General features: G+C 53.9%; 1 protein-coding gene across 1 annotated transcript; it reads left to right on the forward strand.

Annotated features, from left to right (window-relative positions):
- Nucleotides 1-621: 621 nt before the first annotated feature.
- LOC144309911 (protein FAM83A-like) lies at nucleotides 622-14,400 on the forward strand. The gene is made up of 4 exons (XM_077890868.1): nucleotides 622-786; nucleotides 1,193-1,360; nucleotides 2,946-3,070; nucleotides 10,340-14,400. Exons 2-4 carry the CDS (start codon nucleotides 1,208-1,210, stop codon nucleotides 10,872-10,874), a joined length of 813 nt encoding a protein of 270 aa, XP_077746994.1. The 5' UTR covers nucleotides 622-786; nucleotides 1,193-1,207; the 3' UTR covers nucleotides 10,875-14,400.
- Nucleotides 14,401-14,958: the final 558 nt, after the last annotated feature.

The following is a 14,958-nucleotide window of genomic DNA, read 5'->3' on the forward strand; positions in this document are numbered from 1 at the left end:
ACACACACACACACTGGATGCCTGGCAGGTGGAGACACAAACACACACACACACACACACACACACTGGATGCCTGGCAGGTGGAGACACACACATGCACACACACGCGCACACACGTGCGCGCGCACACACACTGGATGCCTGGCAGGTGGAGACACACACACACAAACACACACACACACACACTGGATGCCTGGCAGGTGGAGACACACACACACACACACACACACACACACACTGGATGCCTGGTAGGTGAGACACACACACGCACATATACACACACTGGATGCCTGGCAGGTGGAGACACAAACACACAAACACACACACACACACTGGATGCCTGGCAGGTGGACACACACACACACACACACTGGATGCCTGGCAGGTAGACACACACACACACACTGGAGAGACACACACACACACACTGGATGCCTGGCAGGGGGAGACACACACACACACACACACTCACATCCCCCCTTTGCTGCATTTCTAGGGCTCTCTCCTCCCCCAGATCCCCCAGATCCTGTTATGATAGAGGTGGCAGTGGCTACTCTGCATGTAGGGGTCTCCAGACACACACACAGAGAGAGGCAGAGACACAGGCAGAGACACAGGCAGAGGAAGAAGCAGGCTCCATGCCGGGAGCCTGATGCAGGACTCGATCCCGGGCCTGGGCTGCAGCATTGAGCCCTGGGCCAAAGGCAGGTGCTAGTCCGCTGAGCCACCCAGGGATCCCCTCCACCAGGGTTCTGTTGGAGGCGAATACATGTGGCTTCATAGCAGGTGAAAACCAGTGGCCACTGGGGGCCTTCGAGCTTGTCTGGCTGAGCAGCCCCGTCGTCAAATCTGTCCCTCAGCCCTGAACCTGCGTGGCCGCCTCCCCTTGCTCTGCCCTTCCCTCCTGCTCCTTTCTCTGCCTTTCTCTCCTTCCTGCTGTGGGTGCTGCACTCCAGCAGTGGGCCAAGAGGCCCGAGGGGCCGTGGTCAGGCGATGGAGTCAGGGCAGAGGCCTCCAGCTCTTTCCCCTTGAATGTGCCCTGGCGGAGCCCCCACCCCTCGCTCCTCCAGTGCAGCAGCCGTGGGGGCTGCTCTCCCAGGAAGGCCCACGGGGTCGGGGCCGTAGGAAGCCGGGCGGAAACCAGTTAGCACCTGGCCCCTGACTCTGTGTCCACCCCTCTGCCCTGGCCCAGGTCCTGGCTATCCTGATGGATGTGTTCACCGACGTGGAGATCTTCTGTGACATTCTAGAGGCGGCCAACAAGCGCGGGGTGTTTGTCTGTGTGCTCCTGGACCAGGGAGGTGTGAAGCTCTTCCAGGAGATGTGTGACAAAGTCCAGATCTCTGACAGCCACCTCAAGGTAGGGGCCCCCAGTGGGAGTGAGGGCAGCATGGCTGGCGCCCGCTAACAGTCCCCTCCCACACACCCCATCTCAATGGCTCAGCGTAAAGAAAGGTTTGTCTCTCGCTCAAAAGTGCCCTGTAAAACAGGCGGTCCTCCCTCACCTTGTAGCTACACCATAGGAATACGTGGCCTCGGGGTGGCAGTGACAGGGAGAGAGGGCAGGGGAGTGCCGCAGGACCTGACCTGGAGGACGTGTCCGTCATGCCTGCTTAGGCCCTCTGGCTCACGCAGCCCACGGGGGCTGGGAACTGGAAGGGGCCGTGGGTATCTCGTGGGCCGCAATCTCTGCTGCGCATGCCTGTTGTCTTCTCTGCTGAAGGACCTCGTGGCTCCACAGGCCAGGTCAGCATCCGGGCTGTTTGGTACACGTATAGGACTCCGCAGGACCCCAGGAAGCTGATCCTTTTGGACAGAACCCAACTGCCCACGGACTTCCTTCTGGCAAGGAGAAAAGAAACCCAGGCATAAAGGGTCATTTAATCATGTCGAATTTAGGGCAGCTACTTCAGGGTCAAAGGTAAAACCACCCAGTTTTTATAAGCAGGCTCTACTCACCAGGGGTGGGTGGTTCCCTCGGTGACTGGGCTCTAGCTCAGACAGGTCAGCCTCCGGGAGACCCCCCAACCTCCCTTCCTCCATCCCTTGTCCTCCCCACTGCCTGGGATGCAGCCGAGCTCAGGCATCTGGAGCGACAGGCCTGGGTCCTGTGATTACCAGGCCTGCTTGGCCTGGATCGCACCTCCTCGACACGAGGCCATCGGCAGGTGCAGAGTCCGCGCAGGCCTTGCATCCATGGCCCACACCAGCCACAGCTGCCAGTCCTCTGCCCGCCAAGGGACAGTGAGATGAGACCCTCCTCTCAACAGGTCACAGAGCTTATGGGGAGGCTGGGAATCACTAGGAAGCTCGTGGGTGTCCCCTTCCCAGAGCCTGCCCAGCCACCAGGGACATTCACGGGATCCCAGCAGTATCCTGGCTTCCCCAGAGATCCCTGGCTTTACCCACCCTTTCATTTCTCCAGCCTCCCAAGGGTTCTGGGCAGGGGCTGGGGCAGCAGGTGTTCCTGGGGGCAGAGGAAGGGACACGCAGGGCCATGATTTGGGTTGTGGACACACCTTTCCTTAGGACGATCTAAGGTCCACTGAGGTCTCCACAGAGCCACCCCTCCGGCTGCACTTCCCTGTGACCAGCTTGGGGTCAGGGACTCATGTAACTGAAGCCCCCTGCAAGGCAAGTTGGGTATTAGGCCGTCATCTTTCTTTTCTTTGTCACTTTGTTTAAATCCTACCATCTAAAAAAATAAAATAAAATCCTACCATCTCTCTCCCCCTCCCCCCGCCCCATTTCTCAAATAATGTCAGGACAATGAAAAGAATCTAGAAAATTCAGCAAAGGGAAAAATAAAAATAGCCGATGAGCCTACAAATTAGAGATAACCCCTGCTCATGTCTTGCTGAGCATCCTTCCAGATGTTTTCCTAGGCAAACATATATCTACACATACGTAATTAGCAAATGAGGCCTTGACTCTCCTTCCAACAGAACATTTCCATCCGGAGTGTGGAAGGAGAGGTGTACTGTGCCAAATCAGGCCGGAAGTTCGCCGGCCAAATCCAGGAGAAGTTCATCATCTCAGATTGGAGATATGTCCTGTCGGGATCGTACAGGTGAGCGCTGGGTTTCACGGGCCCAAGGCTTCGAGGAGGCCCAGGCTGAGTGTGGCGTAGTCCTGGCCGCTCAGGCACGTAGCCTGTCCCTCCCAGGGGCTCCCAGGGGGCTGCTTCTGTCCCTGCCGAGCTGAGACTTCATCACATACATGAGGCTGGAGGCAGGACTAGCCTGGGAAGAAGGGGGCCTTCTGGGCTTGAGGGTAGAGAGGCACTTTGAAGTTTCCCTTCAGGTTGCAACAGGACATAGAATCTTCTTTTTCTTTTTTTTTTTTAGAATCTTCTTTTTCCTTCCTCAGCTCTATCAGGCGTGATTGTAAAACTATGCAATTTGTTTTGGGCTGTGTGTGTGTGTGTGTGTGTGTGTGTGTCCTATTTTATTTTCAGAAGTGTGTCCCAATTCACTGGGACCTAAGGCTAGTGCTAGAGACTGGACGTGGCAGCAGCCTGGACTAGACGTTGGGTTCAATTCCCAGCTCTGTAGCTTTCTGGCTGGGTGACCTTGAGCAAGTCACCATGTGTCTCTGTTCCTTCATTCATTCGACAGCTATGTAGAGACCTACTGGGTACATAGTAGGCATGCTTCAAGGCTGGGGCGCCCCTCTGGAGCTGCCATTCAAACCAAGGAGATAGACTACAGCCGGTCATGGCTGGTTCATTCGGTACAGTGTGTAACTCTCGATCTTGGGGCTGTGAGTTCAAGCCCTATGTTGGGTGTAGACGAAGAAGAAAGAAGAAAGAAGAAAGAAGAAAGAAGAAAGAAGAAGAAGAAGAAGAAGAAGAAGAAGAAGAAGAAGAAGAAGAAGAAGAAAGAAGAAGAGGAAGAAGAGGAAGAAGAGGAAGAAGAGGAAGAAGAGGAAGAAGAGGAAGAAGAAGGAAGAAGAAGGAAGAAGGAAGAAGAAGGAAGAAGAAGGAAGAAGGAAGAAGAAGGAAGAAGGAAGAAGAAGGAAGAAGAAGGAGAACCCGTACAGACAGACAGAGAAAGAAGAGTGATGGGGGGAGGGAGGGGGTCTTTGGAGGGGGGCTGAGCTGCCTAAAGCTCCGTTTACTCCCCTCTGGCTGTCTCCACCTTTTCCTGGCCCTGGTTTCCTCGGCTGTGCATGGGCCTGTGCTCTCTGCCTCACAGACTGCACCTGAGCTGAATGAGGTGTGGTCCATCTGCAGGGGGAATAGTTGTTCCTTAGCTCCTATGCCAGGAGGGGCTCTGAGACCAGACAGCCCTGAGGGGACACCCAGTGTCCGGGCGTCACTGAGCCCCATGTGCATTTCCTCCCACAGCTTCTCTCCTCATTGTTTTGCTTCACTGGGGCACCTGTGCAAAAGGGACCCCATGTACTTCTGATCCTAGGGCCCCGCATTAGCGCTCGGTTGTTTTGTAAGAGGCTGAGATGGGGCTGAGTTACCCTCCCCAAGTGGCCAAAGCCACTTTCTCAGCTTTTTGTTCTTTCAGATTTGAAAGTGACAAAGGCCGCTGGGCAGCAAGCCAGCAAGCCATAAGCTCTGGGTGGGAGCTCAGCCTCAAACCCCACATCAGGACTGGAGGCCTCTGACCTTGACCTCTGACCTTAGCTAAGCTGCCACTAGAGACCTAGCTCACCACCTGGATGGGCAGCTGGAGTCAGGGGCCCACCAGAGCTGAAGAGTCCTCCTTCATTCTTTTTTATTATTATGGGGAAATTCGCATAACCTAAAATTAGCCATTTTCAATGTGTGATTCAGTGGCATTTAATTCATTCCCTGTGTGTGCAACCGTCACTGCTACCTAGGTCCAGAATATTTTTATCACCTCAAAAAAAAAAAAAAAAAACCCATACCCAGTATATGGGGAGGAAAACCCTCATTTTCCTATTACCTTTCTAGGTGCTCTGGCTGGGGCCTGTAAACTGGACAAAAGATAGACTAACAAGAGAAAAGCATGTGGATTTATTTCCAAGTTTCATGTGACATGGGACCTCCAGAAAGAAATGATCCTAAGAAATGGTTAAGCCTGAGCATTTAAAAAAAATTTATTAATTTATTCATGAGAGACAGAGAGAGAGGCAGACACAGGCAGAGGGAGAAGCAGGCTCCATGCAGGGGGGCCTGATCCAGGACTCGATCCTGAGACCCCGGGATCACAACCTGAGCCCAAGGCAGACGCTCAACCACTGAGCCACCCAGGTGCCTCCAGCCTGGGCGTTTTTATATGAGCTTTGATGAAGAGCAGAGTCAAGGAAAGTCCTGGAAAACATGGTAGGGCAAAAGGGTACGAGCTAAAGGTTGTCACTGGGGAAATGTAGCAAGGCCCACTCATTCGGATTCCTCCCTTGTCTTCTGGGCCAGAGAAAGAAATTCTGAAAGAGAAAATGCAGAGGAATGAGAGTGTCTCCTCTTGTTTTCAATTGGGAGAATTATGCTTCTTTGTTTTTGTTTGTATTTGCCCTTGCGGAGCTCATTATGCTGCTGGCAAGGGGGGTGGGTTGGGGGTGGGGGGTCTTTGCCCTTGGTGGGGGCAGAAGGAAGCAGAACTAACCTTGTTGAGCTTTGTGCCAGGCCCTAGGCCGGGTGTGATGAGACTTTTAGGAAGGATTTAACCCTTTGAGGGAGGCATTATTCTTCCCAATGACGGTTGGGGGAACTGAGGCACGGCAAGGGTAGGTGATTGGCCCAGGGTCACCAGCCTTCTCAGCTAGGATCTCCAGCTCTCTAGTGCCTTCTGAGCTTGTCATCCTGATATGGGAGGTGCCGGGAGGAGGGTGGCACCGGGCCTGAAGACACACAGGGCCATTCCTGAGAACCGAAGAACCCAGCTCCTGGAGAGAGGGCAGGACACCTGTAACTTCATTTGCACTCAGCGCTCAGAGGAGATCTGTTTGCTGGCCTTCAGTTAGATCCTTCTCCGTGGGGACTCTCAAGGTTGTCTCCAGTTGAAACAAAACATGTCTCCCTCCCATTCTTTCAATGCAGCTGTCCTTGGGCTTCGGATATTTTGGCCCTGGTTGTATACAGTTCTCCCAAACTGAGGTGCTCTGTGCACATCTTTAGCTGAGGGGTGCGGGTGAGGTGGGGGGGTGTACATTTGAACATTTAAGCTCTGTTAGAAAGTCTTACCCAGAGACGCCTGGGTGGCTCAGCAGTTGGGCATCTGCCTTTGGCTCAGGTCGTGATCCTGGAGTCCCTGCATGGAGCCTGCTTCTCCCTCTGCCTGTGTCTCTGCCTCTCTTTCTCTATGTCTCTCATGAATAAATAACAAAACTCTTTAAAAAAAAAAAAAAAAAAGTGAAGCCTTATCCAGCACAGGCAATATGCCAGGTGCTGGGGACACAGAGCTCTTCTCTCTTATGAAAAAACATGGACAAATGGCCACAGAGCGGTGTGGCGTGTGTTCTAAGGTCAGTATGAGCTTAGGAAGTGCTCTGTGGTCAGCCAGGAAGGAGCTCCCACTTCTGCTGGCAAGTCCAGGAGGTTGGTGCCTTTGGGGTTGGGCCTTGGTGGCCACAGCGTGAGAACTGAACCACCCCTGAATCCATTCCTGCCCTGACCCACACTTCTACTTCTGGGCTTTCTGTACCAGGAACAGAAAGATTTTTAAACAAAAACCAGATCAAATCACTGGCCTCCTTAAGATACTTCTATGCTTGTCACTTCTCCTAGAAAAGAAAAAAAAAATCATTCTTACCATGGCCTCTGCAGGATTTTCGTTCCTCTCCACTGTGCTGTAGCCATACTGTGTTCCTCCAGGTCTTTCATGCTCTTTCAGGCCTCAGGGCCTTTGCACTTGCTGTACATGCCCTCTGCTGGAGAGGTAATTCCTGCTGTCTTATCCTGCTAACTCCTTATCTTGGAGTTTCCAGATCATCTCCTAGAGAGCTTCTCTGTGGACTTGTTTATCCAAGATCGTAAACATGATGTCAGAACCTGGATCGAGTCTGTTTTCTCTCTGTTATATCCCTGGAATGAAATATAGCTAACCCAGTGCCCGAACATTATATATGATCATAATATATGTTGAATGAATGAGTAAATAAATTAATGAAAGTCTATATAAGGTTCTGGCCATCCAATGTAGCTAGAGGAACAAAGTTTTTTCAAACCATGTGCATCATTATCCATTAGCAGGATATGAAATCAAGTTAGTGGATGATGCCTGGAATTATTTTTATAATGATATAGGATAGAATAAACATACAGAGAGCATTCCTGAGGTCAGGAATGTTCTGGAAACTGTTGTGTACTTATGTATGTGTTTGTCTATGTGAGTAGGTCAAGACATTAAATGTATCTCTCCAAGATTAGCCAGGTAAGTCGGAGGAAGAACAGGTAGGGAGGACTTGCTCCTGCCAGGGATCAGGCTGTGTCGTGGAGCTGGAATAATCTAGACAATGTGGCATCGGAGGAGGTACAGGCAAACTGACAAATGGAACAGAGCAGAAAGCCCGGAGACAGACCCACACATGATGGGGCATGTCTGCACAGTGGGGAAAGGAGAAACTGGAAAACAATAATTCTGCACACAGAAAATTGGATTCCATGTCACACATGTACAAAAAAAAATCACCTTCCAATAGATTAAAAACTCTTAAATGTCAAAAAAACCCCACAAACTTTAAACTCTTAATAGAAAAGAATAGATGAATATCTTTTTAGGCCTTAGGATAAGGATTAAGTGTCTTAACACGGACACCTGTCTTTTGTGTGAAACAACACAAAAAAAGCCTTGACCCTGAAAGATCGCTGTATCTGACTGTATTCCGATGAAGAACTTCGGTTCATTGAAAGATACCTGAAAGAAAGGGAAAAGTCAGCTTACAGAGTGAGAGCGGGCTTTCCTGATGCCCTGACGCGATTAGTGTCAGAGCCACAAGTAGTTCCCGAGGCTTAGCGCCAGAATAGGGGGTGCGAGTGGGCATCCCAGCCAGGAGCACGCGGGGAGAGGCGTTCGCATCTCAGTGACCAGAAAGTGCAGATCGAGGCTAGGACCAGTTGCCTTTTTATACCTTTTCAACTGGCAAGAAAATAAGACTGACGATACCAGATGCTGGCTGTACAGGATCTTTCCTGCATGGCTGAGGGGATTGTAGGTCGAGAGAGTGATTTTTTAAAAAAATTATTTATTCATGAGAAACACGAGAGAGAGAGAGAGGCAGAGACACAGGCAGAGAGAGAAGCAGGCTCCATGCAGGGACCTGACGTAGGACTCGATCCTGGGACTCCAGGATCACTGCCTGGGCCAAAGGCAGGAGCTAAACCACTGAGCCACCCAGGGATCCCCAAGACAGTGACTTTTAAAAGAGTTTGGAATTTCTCCTGAAGCTGACTATTCACCTGGCTTATGATCCAGCACTTCCACTCCCAGGGGTATTTCCAAGAGAGGGAGTCCACGGTGTAGTAAAAGACAGGTATGAGAATGCTTGCTATAGCACAGGTCCCAACAGAAATACCGTGGAAGCAATCCAAATGCCTGTCAACGGGAGAGTGGATGAATAAACCATGATCTAGCCACCAGTGGAATATTATACAGCAGTCAAAAATGGATGAGGCACAGCAACAAGAAAGAACATGGATAAATCTTAGCAATATAATATTAAATGGGAAAACCCCCCAAAATATTACATGTATATTAAACTCGAAAATACTTTCTTTCCAGAATACATAAAACATTTTTTTAAGGAGAAAGGAAAGTATGGGAACTATGACACAGGATTCAGGGTGATGATTCCTTCTTTTGGGGAGGGACTGTATGGTTTGATGCTGATTATTGCCAAGATGCTAGCTTTTTATTTTTTTTAGGTGCTGGGTTTGTTGGTGCTTATTACGTTATTTAAAATAACTAAGTAAATAGCTGAATAGATTAAAACGGGCGAGGAATAGACCAGTCATGAGAGTGGTTCTTGAGCCAAAAATTGTGACAACATCAGTTCCATGTACTAAGTGCCAAAAAGCAATAGAAATGAAGTGTACTTCTTACCTCGGGTGGTGATAAAGAGAAAGTGTAAAAGGGCATAGAATGAATGGCAATGCAGGGTGTAAAGGAGGTTCATAGGTGTGCAGGGGCTGCAGGGACACCAAGGACCTGGGGTGGGGGGCAGGTGCAGAGACCACCGGGGTGTGGGAGCCTGAAAAGTTGCCAGGGCACCTGTGGGACTGTTCTGTTGCATAAAGCATGCAGTTGCTTGGCCTAATCTCGTCTGATTCCAAGCAACACCAGGCGACTGATTTCTTAGTGGAGCCGAGTCCTGCTGTCCCCACTGTTTGCTGCCTTCCCTGTCACCTGGCTGGCCCTAGGCTCTTCGTCAGTTGCTCACCTCTCTGGGGTGTGTGGGTGGCTTGTGGGCCGGAGGTGAGGTTTGAACAAAGCCTCATTGTTCTTCCCGGGATTGCTCAGCCTTGCTCACCTGCCCTGCCTCACCAAGTGGGGACTCTGCTGGTTGGGCCAGGCCTTTTTTGGTAGCAAGGCCGGTGGGGGGTGGGGGGGAAGGTTGAGACCGTTGGTGGGGGGTCGTTCCTGTCCCCCACATTGACCGTGTGTCCCTCTGACCATCCTGTCACTATTGCCCTCTATGCCTGGGTTCCCATTATTAGGGACCCAGGAATCTCTACCCTGACCCTTTGGGTGGGTCCTCTGTGCTGTCCACCAGGACTTTTCAAGGGGTTTGAGTATGTGGGTGTGTGTAAGTGGGGTTAATAAGGGGACTTTTCCATCAGAGATAAAAAGGAACTCAGTTAAATCAAGGAATCATAAAACGCAATCCATAAATGCCTTCAGCATTTTGTTTTCATTTGAAACCAGTTAATGGAGGGAGGGCCGAGGCCTCCGCCCACCTCCCTGGGGGTCGGGGCAAAGTGCACTCTGGTTCCCGTGGGAATCCCCTCCCCTGCCGCCTGCCCCTTGGGGTCCCTGGGCCTCAAGTGTGGCCACACCCTCAAGACTTTCCTGAGAACACGCCCTGCCTTCTAAGGAGCAGCCTCCCCCAGACCCCCCCTTTGGTTAGAAGAGGCAGGTGTTCCCACATGTCACAGGTGGCCTCAGCAGTCCGGGGACTCGGCTGTCACTTAGCCCTCTTGCACTTGGGCAGGGAGCGCAAGAGTTCGAGCCCCAGGAGGGAGCCTGGCCCGACCCAGGGCTTCGGTCTGGTGTCTTTAGGGTTCACCTGCGGACACTGGCCGGTCCCCTCTGGCTAGTGGTCGGTCCCTCCGGGCAGCCGTGCCGGGAGCCCACTGCCACCGGAGCGGCCTGTGGGGGCTCGGCGGGCCTCCCCGTTGCCAGCCCGCTCTCCTCTTCCCCTGCAGCTTCACCTGGCTCTGCGGACACGTCCACCGGAACATCCTCTCCAAGTTCACGGGCCCGGCGGTGGAGCTGTTTGACGAGGAGTTCCGCCACCTATACGCATCCTCCAAGCCCGTGATGGGCCCGAAGTCCCCCAGGCTGGGGGCACCCCTGCAGCCCAGGGCCGGCCGCAGCCCCCCGCCTGGCCGCCTCAGTGGCAGCAGCAGCTCTGCCAGCGACCACACGTCCTCCAACCCTTTCAGCAGCCCGTCGACGGGCAGCAACCCCCAGAACCGGAATGTGTCGGCGGCGTCGGGGCCCAGCAGTCCCCCGGCCCCCAACCCACCTCTGCCCGCCAGGCTTCAGCCCCACCATGGCCCGTGGGGGGCCCTGAGCCCGCAGGCCCACTTCTCCCCGAGGCCCCACGACGGCACAGCAGCTCCCTACAGCAACCTCAATGCCTACAGGCCCACGCGGCTGCAGCTCGAGCAGCTTGGCTTGGTACCCAGGGTGGCCCACATCTGGAGACCCTTTCTACAGGCCTCCCCTCACTTCTGAAGGGTCGCTTCCCCCAGCAGCCCTCCCCAGGGCCAGGGCTGGACATTCCGGGACTGTCCGGCCCAAGGACCCCACCTCAAGGACTAGCAGCTTTGAACTTTAGCTTTGAACTAAAAGTGCTTGGACAACATCGTTGCCTGTGTTTGAATGTTTCCAGGCCTGCGACCATTCGCTGGCCAACACCCACCAGTCCTGGGGGTGTTGGCCTCTTTAGTTTGGCCTATGGAGCACATTCCAGAAAGTTCCAGGGAGGTGGGGATGGGTGAGGAGGTAGAGGACAAAAGCATGAAAATAGAGCCCTTTTCTTCCAAAGAACAGCTGGCGCTTTAATAATGTTTCCTGAATCTCTGTAATGTAAGAAGGGGCAGATGTGGCCCAGGTTTTACATATGGGTAAACTGAGGCACAAAGAGGTAGACTGTGGGTGTGACTAAGGTAGTTCTGTTTCCCAGTGCCCAGGGATAGCCCAGTCCACAGAGATTCAGAAGGTATGGGAACATTGTGGATGTTTCTGGGAAGGGTGGTGAAGGCATACCACTACCCCTGGGCTGGTGAATTAGGGGTAAGGCTGCAGGATGTGCCCCTCTAAGCAGTGGTGGGTCAGTTGAAATGGTAGCCACCAGGGATGGGGCAAGCCGAGGTGTCTGGGGGTGGAGTTGGGCAAGGCTGTTCATGAGCTCAGGTTCTGGCTTCAGGGAGCCTTGGGCAGGTCAAGAGGTCCCAGAGTCTGGCCAGGCCCAGGGGCTGGCGTTGTCAGGGTCTAGAGAGATCCCCGCCGCAGTGCCCAGGGCAGCTGGGAGCCACCAGGGGGGCGTTCAGCTGAACTGCAAGGTCATACCCAGGGGCCTCTGAAACAAGGACGCTGGGCCCTTGCAGGCCCCATCATGCACTTACTGTCAGACTCACAGCAAGTAAGGCAAGGGCCGGGCAGCCGGGTCTGGGGAGGTCAGGGGACACTTCCCAGAGAAGTGACAGTTAACGAGACCTGATGGACACGGGTGTGAAAGGTGGTGGTGGGGGGACGACAACTCAGACTGTTCCAGCCCCACGGAGGCAGGCACAGAAAGCCCCACAGGCATCCCCGTTTCCCTCCCTCTGCCACCAGATCACCCGAGCCAATGTCTTCCTGTTGCTGGAGCCTGGTTCAGAAGCTTTGCCTTCACCATGAAGGGCTGCGAGGACAGAGCCCTTTGTCCTGATGGCTTCTGAAGCCCGGCAGCTCCTGGCAGCCCAAGTCACGCTCCCCAGAGGGTACCTCCCTTCAGCCCATCCCTGTGTTTGCCCAGTACTCCTGGCAAAGGCAAAGGCAAAGGCAAAGGCATCTTTGCTTCTTTCAAATAGTATTCCTGTCCTCATTTCACTTTTCCCCTCCTTAGTTCCTAAAACTCCAACAACAACAAAAAACCCTTTTGGTTCCTGAAGGTTCTTTAAACCCCAGGCCTGATGTGCTGTTTTCCTGCTGACCGCCCTAACAAGGCTGGAACGGCCAGGGGCCGCTGAAGGTTCTAAGCTGGATTCCAGTCTGCTGAGAAAGCTTCGGGAAGGTAAAGCCTGCCAGGGACCAAGAGCCCCAAAGGCCGGCTCCGCCTCGGCCTGCAGCTGGCTCAGTCTGAACGGAGAGGAACGAGCCCCCTTGCCCCCACTCACTCCGCACCAGCCAGTCACCCCTCACCCCCGAGGTCTTCTTAGCGGTTCACACATAAGGTTTTTCCTCCTCTGGACATTTTGTCATGTGTGACCCCTGCCTGCCAGGGAAGTTAGCTGTGGTTGGTGGAATATGGGCAAAGCGGTGGGGATCACTTCCGGCCCGAGCTTTAAGAACTTGGGTGCAGGTGGCCGTGCAGGAGCTCTCCTCCGATGGAGCCCCTCCGCCAGCCCAGATTCCCCAGGGACGGTGCTGAGCAGGACCTCCCACTCCCACCCTCCGATCCCTGCAGTGGATAAGTAGCACGAGCCAGAAATCAACCTTTGTTGTGCAAGCCCCGAGATTTGGGATTATTTATCACTGCATCATGATCCACCCTAGCCCGCTGGGACCTGCCTACGTGAGGCTGGGCCCTTCCTTTGTGGAACTGGATTCCCAAGGGCCCCCCAAGCCCTGGGCTCTCACCCCAAGACGCTATTTCCACCAGACACCAGGAGGGTTTTACACACATGGCAAGGGGGTGACTGAGGATCAAAGCAAATGCTAATCCAAGTTTCCAATCCTCCCAAACCCAGTATGCCCTGTCTCTAATTCTGCTCTGGGCTAAAACCACACCTGTACCTGCCTTGGCCGCCCTGCTCGCTGGGGGCTGTCCTAAACACATGGCATCTCTGCCACCGTGTGAAATTCGACGGTAGCCAGGGGACACCTGCCATGTGTGTGCTGACACCATTTCAGCTCCAGGCAGGGACCCAGACTCACGTCTGTCCTGGAGAACTCCAAAGGTGGCCGAGGCGTGACACCCACATGAACCACCATCGTGAAGAACATGAGAGAATGAAATAGTATGACAGGCATGGTGGGGGGCGGAGGGGGCGTCACTGACGGCCAGATGCACGCCCCATACCGGGGATGAGGGCTCATGTTACCCAGAAGGATTATCAGCCAGGACTGACTGGAAATGTTAGTCCCACAAGCCTCTCCTAGAAATTATCTGTTGTGCTCACGTGCTCCTCACCAGATACTGACCTTTTATCGCCCTGTCTGCACCGTAAGAGCCCAGAGGCCAAGGTTACCTTTGCCGGCCCCGGGGGCCCTAACCTCAGCGCCTGGGTGGTCCCAGCCCACAGTGAGTGCCACCTGACTGCCGGAGGGGCTTGGCTCCTGCTGGGGACACTGACACAGCGCAGGATGACTTCTCCTCTCCCGGCTCCTGCTCTCACCTCGACGTGGGCTCCCTGTCTCCAGCCTTGCTTGCCATGCTGGCCTGTCACGGAAGGTGCCAGAGCCACATCTTCAAACACTTCGTTTGCTGGACTTGGTCCAAGAAGTTGTTGGACACAGAGAAACTGCCACTCACTTTCTCAGCTTCCTCCTGAAGAGCGTATGTGTGTCAGAAAAACTGTTACCAGAGAGTATAAATATCGCAGACACACATGCACGAGCATAAACACAACCTCCTTTCTTCTTGTTGTTTGCTGTGTTTCGCCTGAGGCAGACATGTCGCTTCCGAGGTGGGTGGCGCGTCCCTTCCCTCTCCCCTCCGGAGGGCGTGCTGAGGGGCGTCTGCAGGAGCCACGCTGAGGCTGACCCTCCCCGAGGAAGACACTCCTTCTACCTGACTGCCTTTGAACCAGGACATAGGTCTTTCCTGTCATCAGACTCACACTGAAAGCCTGGCTGTCCCTGGGCCTGGAGCCTGTTGGCCTTTGGACTGGAACCTCACGCCGGACTCCCCGGGTCCCAGCCTGTCTGCTCACCCTGCGGACCTTGGGACTTGCCGGCCTCCAGAATCACATCAGCCAGTGCATGTACTAGATCTCTCTGGACAGACAGAGCCACAGGTACAGATACAAGTACAAATAGGCATATTGAGGTTCTGTTGCCCCAGACAACCCTGGCTAACACTGATTTCGGTGCCAGGCGTTTAAGGGCCTTATCTCCAAATACATTCTGAGGTACTGGGCTAGGCCTTCAACATACAACTTCGGGGCGGGATGGGGGAACGGAATACAGGCTGTGACACGTAGGCCCACGTGGCCAGAGCAGCCTGGCCTGGACACCGGGCTGCCCCTTCCAGCCCCGCCCTTGCCCCCCCGCCTGTCCCCACGGCACTCCCCTCCTGCCCTGCCGTGGGACAACAGACAGCTGAGTCAGCTCAGCTAGGCCTCCGGAGACGGCCCTTCTCCATTCAAACTCTGCCAGCAGAGTCAGGGGCTTACTCTGGGGGCTGTTCTTCGAGAACATGTGTGAGCTCCTCACAGGCCCTGCAGTGCAGCCCACAGAGGGGTGAGCCCGCCACTGCTGTGCTGGGAACCCTCCCCGCAGGGCGGCGTGAAGAAACGTCCAGCTCACGTTTCCTTGCTGAATTATTCTATCCCAAGTCCTGGGACGCCAGCCTCGGTTTCCACACCAAAAGGGCCTGGATTCATGTATTTAA

The sequence above is a fragment of the Canis aureus genome, unplaced genomic scaffold, assembly GCF_053574225.1.
Source record: "Canis aureus isolate CA01 unplaced genomic scaffold, VMU_Caureus_v.1.0 ptg000251l_RagTag, whole genome shotgun sequence".
Classification (NCBI taxonomy): domain Eukaryota; kingdom Metazoa; phylum Chordata; class Mammalia; order Carnivora; family Canidae; genus Canis; species Canis aureus.